The sequence below is a fragment of the Hyperolius riggenbachi genome, chromosome 6 (genome assembly GCF_040937935.1).
Source record: "Hyperolius riggenbachi isolate aHypRig1 chromosome 6, aHypRig1.pri, whole genome shotgun sequence".
NCBI lineage: Eukaryota > Metazoa > Chordata > Amphibia > Anura > Hyperoliidae > Hyperolius > Hyperolius riggenbachi.
In genome coordinates this window covers 166,306,846-166,312,845 of record NC_090651.1, presented here as the reverse complement: position 1 = coordinate 166,312,845, position 6,000 = coordinate 166,306,846, and the positions used below count along the sequence as shown (strand labels likewise).

Genomic DNA, 6,000 nt, shown 5'->3' with positions numbered 1-6,000 from the left:
CCACCCGGCTACCTAACCACCCACCCGGCTACCTACCCAACCGGCTACCTAACCACCCTGCCGGCTACCTACCCACCCGGCTACCTACCTGGCTACCTAACCACCCACCCGGCTACCTACCCACCCGGCTACCTACCCGGCTACCTAACCACCCACCCGGCTACCTACCCGGCTAACCACCCACCCGGCTACCTAACCACCCACCCGGCTACCTAACCACCCACCCGGCTACCTACCCGGCTACCTAACCACCCACCCGGCTACCTACCCACCCACCAGGCTACCTACCCACCCACCTGGCTACCTACTCACCCGGCTACCTACCAACCCACCAGGCTACCTACCTAAAGACCCACCAGGTTACCTACCTACCCACCCACCCAGCTACCTACCCACCCACCAGGCTACCTACCCACCCGCCTACCCAGCCACCCACCAGGCTACCCACCCACCCGGCTACCCAGCCACCCACCAGGCTACCTACCCACCCGGCTAAGGGCTACCTACCTACCCACCCGGCTGCCTACCTACCTACCCACCAGGCTACCTACCCACTCACCCACCAGGCTACCTATCCACCCAACCACCCATGGGAGCTGCGCGCCGGATGGAGGCTGGGACAGGAGGTCTGCTGCTGCAGGTGAGTAAATGGTTTTTTATTATTTATTTTAGCAGGTGTATGTTCTGGGCAGGTCTGCCACATGATTGCGTGTATGTTCTGGGCAGGTCTGCCACATGATTGCATGTATGTTCTGGGCAAATTTGCTACATGATTGCATGTGTTTTCTGGGCAAATCTGCCGACATGATTGCACGTATTTTCTGGGCATATCTGCCGACATGATTGCTCGTATCTTCTGGGCATATCTGCCGACATGATTGCACGTATTTTCTGGGCATATCTGCCTAAATGATTGCACGTATTTTCTTGGCATATCTGCCGACATCATTGCACGTATTTTCTGGGCATATCTGCCGACATCATTGCACGTATTTTCTGGGCATATCTGCCGACATCATTGCACGTATTTTCTGGGCATATCTGCCGACATCATTGCACGTATTTTCTGGGCATATCTGCCGACATCATTGCACGTATTTTCTGGGCATATCTGCCGACATGATTGAATGTATTTTCTGGGCAAATCTGCTCACATTATGTGTATTTTCTTGAGAAAACCTGCACAATTATGTGAATTTTCTGGGGAAAGGGTCACCAAAACTTGGGCCCACTGTCTTTGCGTTGCACTTTTCAAGGGAACCTGAGGTGAGAATAATATTGAGGCTGCCATATTTATCTCCTTTTAAGCAATACCAGTTGCTTGGTTGCCGTTCTGGTCCTCTGCCTCTTATTCTTTCAACCATAGACCCTGAACAAGCATGCAGCAGGTCAGGGGTTTCTGACAATATTTTCAGAACTGAGAAGATTAAGCTGCATGCTTGTTGCTGGTGTAATTCAGTTTATTACTGCAGCCAAATAGATCAGCAGGGCCGCCAGGCAACTAGTATTGTTTAAAAGGAAATAAATGTGGCAGCCTCCATATCACTCTCACCCCGGGATCACTTTAAATTACAGTTAGATCCGCCCTTATCTTGTCATTGCCACGCCCATTTTTTGCCGCGACGCTGCAGGTTCTATCCAAACCCGTTTTTTGCCGCAGGCTATAGCCACGCCCATTTTTTTGACGCGGCGCAGGTCAGGGGGGCCCACAATTGATATTTTGCACAGGGGCCCACTGCTGGCTGTGTCCGCCACTGACTTGATCTATATGAATTGATGTGCTTAATGGTAATTGCAATCAGGTACATTAGAATTCTATACCTGCCTAATGAAAAGTAACCTTAGACTAAAGTAAATCTTTTCATGTGCACAGTAGTCAGACTGCTACATTTGGCTGTTTCCCTAGTTCAGGTGACCCAGTCTAAGGCCTCTTGCATACTACATGCGATTCCAATATTTTTTTATATGATCCGATTTTTGATGCTGATTAAAAAAAGTACGGCATGCTGCTTTTTAATTGGATTCAAAAATCGGATCGTATAAAAATGTAGATACAGTAGTCACAGAATAACGGTAACCTATGCAGCCATCACTAGAACAGAAATTTATATAAGATGGGAAGGAAAAACTAAGAAATAAAGTAAATAACGATATAACTCAAAATAACAAGAGAACACTAAAATGGATGTTTTATGCAGGGATCACACTTTTTTCTGTGAACTGAGAACCAATGTTATTCAATGGGCTAGTTCACATTTGAATGCATTTTTCACATCCAGAAAAAAATTGACAGCAATGCAGTACTGTCAGAAAACGTGTGCACAAAAACTCACACAAAAAACTGAAAGACAAGTGTGACCCCTGCCAAAGTACCTTCCAAAATGATTTCCTTATCTACTGCAAGCATTTAAAGATTATTCAAAATCTGAATCATTTTCTTAACAGTTCTATGCATTTCAGTTCTGTGTAAGGCCGTAAGGTGCCCAAAGTAGCTTTATGGTACACTAGGTATTGCCTATTATCAGTCCGTTAGTTTCTTCACCTTTGTGTACATTTTAAAGCCTTCATTTTTATTATTTTAGATAAATAACAGAGGAGCTACTATCATCTGTGGAAGTTATACGAGTTTCTGTTATCATTAAATAATGGAGGGAACGGTAGTGGGATGTTGATTCTTGGTTGTTTTCAGTAACCTCCAAGAATCTGCCAAACTGAGAGAAACCAGGAGCCCAATGGTATGATATTGCTGGTACAGGTTGGTATGTAGATAAACAAATATTCTCACAAAGTTGGATTGCAAAACTTGCAACCACTGCCACAGCCTGCACGAGATGACCGTCAACGATCGGTATTCCAGGTCTGCTGTGCAGGTACTGGTCGGTTGCTCTCTTTGGAGTTTTTTGTAAAAACACTTACAAATTTTTTAAAAAAACTTTAACCCATGATAGGGGTATAGGACTATCTGACAAAACACTGGTGGAGATGCCCTAGGTATAAGCTAGTTTCAACAACTGAAAGAATAAATAGGAGGTGGTGTGCCTTACTTCTCTTGAAGGACAATCCAATATAATTGGAAAAACATTTATTCATTCAAGTACAAAAGGATTTATGGATTTAAGGATTCTTTTGGTTTCCTGCTCTTTTCACTGTCAATTACTTTGCTCTTTCCCAAATAAAAGGGGTTACAGTTTGTACAAATTAAGGGTCAAAAAACTAGATACTTATCTCAGAAGAGGGAAACCTCTGGATCCTGCAAAGCCTTCTCACATCATCCTCCAGATTATCTTGCCGCTAGTGGACCCTTGAAAGAAATTCGACAAGTGCTCGAGCTTGTTGGATTTCTGATTACAACACAATCTTAAGGAGGGTTCCAGGTAGCTGCAGTGGTTGGGAGGACGATGTGGGAAGCCTCTGCAGGATCCAGAGTCGAAGTTTGCCTCGGGTTCACTTTAAGCCGAGTCTAATCTAGCATGTGTACATAACTTAACCTCCCTGGCGGTTTATTTATTTTGCCAGGGAGGCTGCAATGTGGTTTTTTTTAATTTAAAAAAAAAATATTTCATGCAGCCAACTGAAAGTTGGCTGCATGAAAGCCCACTAGAGGGCGCTCCGGAAGCGTACTTTCGATCGCCTCCGGCAATCGAAAGTAACAAGATAGGCCGCAATGAGCGGCCTATCTTGTTTCGCTTTCCTCGTCGCCATGGCGACGAGCGGAGTGACGTCATGGACGTCAGTTGACGTCCTGACGTCAGAGCCGCCCGATCCAGCCCCTAGCGCCGGCCGGAACTGTTTGTTCCGGCTGCGCTGGGCTCGGGCGGCTGGGGGGACCCTCTTTCGCCGCTGCACGCGGCGGATCGCCGCGGAGCGGCGGCGATCGGGCAGCACACGCGGCTGGCAAAGTGCCGGCTGCGTGTGCTGCTTTTTTCAGAATTGAAATCGGCCCAGCAGGGCCTGAGCGGCGACCTCCGGCGGCATACCCCGAGCTCAGCTCGGGATTACCGCCAAGGAGGTTAAAGGGAACCTAAACTGAGAAGGATATGGATGTTTCCTTTTAAATAATACCAGTTGCCTGACTCTCCTGCTGATCTCTTTGCTGCAGTGGTGGCTGAATCACACACCTGAAACAAGCATGCAGCTAATCCAGTCTGACTTCAGTCAGAGCACCTGATCTGCATGCTTAATTATGGGCTGTGGCTGAAAGTATTAGAGACACAGGATTAGCAGAAGAATCAGGCAACTGGTATTATTTCAAAAGGAAAAATACATGCCCTTCTCAGTTTAGGTTCCCTTTAAGCAGCCAGTAAAGACTGCCTCACCTGAGCGAGTCCTTAGCCCATTGTTTTCCCCACTCACCCTGCCCGACCAAAGCCATTCTTGTCCTGCACCACACGTCATCCCTGATTCCCCCCCCCCTCCACAGCAACAGACATATTGCTAGCCTGTAGACTAGTGACATGTCTGTGCCAGCTCAGACCTGAACTGATGCCCGCAGGATGAAGTCCCGCTCCCTGCTGGGCAGCAATCCTCGTATGTGTGTATGAGGCTTATGTCGCACTAATCTAAAATCTCCTCTCCTAAAGTACAATGTGGATATGAGCCTACCAGGTGTTAAAAGTGACAGGAGAACTTGAATGTCTCCATGCTTGCTATCAGCTCTAATACTAGTTAAAACAAAGCAGTAAATGCAGGCTTGCCAAAAATTTTATGTGCTAACCTACTGATAAAATATGTGCTGGATACACCACTGTGAAGTGAAAGGAATAGTTGTTACAACAAATGATGCACAAGTTGAGACTGCTACTGGATTGCAATCATCCATATGGGAACACAGAGTTCTGGAAAGCCCTTCTGCCTCTCTTCAGCAAGGATGGCCATCCCAGACTTATCAATGATGTTTCTTAGTATATTCATGTCTCTAATCACACAGCTGTCAACAGGATCCAGTCTGCAACCTTCCTTGCCTACATTATCTTTTATTATTATTACTCCATTTTCTTTCAAAGCATTTTTGCAGCGGAGAAGAAATATCAAAAGATCCCGGTCAGTAAGGTGACCTAAAACATAAAAGAATAACATTTGTCGTCCATTCTTTTCAATTGCAATTTAATAAAAGGCTGATTATTCAGTGGAATAAAATGTAATATTTAGCTGTATACTGTGGTATAGGATTCTGTGAAGTCAAAGGAAAATGCAGTAAATACTATTTATTAACTACTGCACCACTCTGAAAATTGAGTACAACATTTTTGTTACAAAAATGATAGTGGTATTTTTTGTGCTTTTTCACTTAAACAGAACAAACAGAAAATAGAGATGATTTGATTTGTAGTTATAGGGGGTTGATGCAGGAAATTGCAGTAATATTGCAGTGCACAGACAGCACGCAGCAACATCACCCTTACTATGGGCACAGTGTACTTGATTAGTGTGGACATTCCTCCTTTCCGTCTTACATTTGACTTGACATCTGAGTCCTAAGCATGCTGCAGCTTACAATATCTTGCTCAAGTGGCAACATACAAGCTGAGGTCCCTTCATGGTAGTGCCAGTGGCCTTTGCTCTCCTTTCTCATTTGTCTTTGTCCACCCTCTCAGAACAAATATGGTTGCATCTTATAGCTTGGCTGTAAATTATGGAATTCTTTATGTTCTTGGAGTGGAAACTGTCATACCTGAGGTAGGTTGGGCAGTCTGTTGGTTTGCAGTACACAGATGTTTGTAGGTTGCTCACCTTGATGTATATGGTGGTATCCAGAGTTATTTTCAGTGTGAGAGTAGCTTAGTTTCAGCTTGATTGTGGGATGGAAGGGAATAGGAGAAGATCCTACTCACTTGCAGGGCAGACAATTAAAATATCAATAAAACGGAAGTAGGCCATGGGTTTTATTTGACATGCTGTTATAAACTTATCTGACGCTGCTTTTCTGGCGTTTCCGGGCAGCGGCGGAAGCCGCTTACTTCATCTCCATCTGGCGGCATCCCCGGTTCCCCTGTGCATGTG

General features: G+C 45.4%; 1 protein-coding gene across 1 annotated transcript in view; it reads right to left on the bottom strand.

Annotated features, from left to right (window-relative positions):
* Positions 1-477: 477 nt before the first annotated feature.
* The window catches only part of NTMT2 (N-terminal Xaa-Pro-Lys N-methyltransferase 2), a 79,250-nt gene continuing 73,727 nt past the window's right edge, over positions 478-6,000 (bottom strand). Inside the window, exon 4 of the mRNA XM_068240180.1 lies at positions 478-5,054. Within this exon, the coding sequence (XP_068096281.1) occupies positions 4,798-5,054 (257 nt within the window). The 3' untranslated portion in view covers positions 478-4,797. The remainder of the gene's footprint in view (positions 5,055-6,000) is intronic.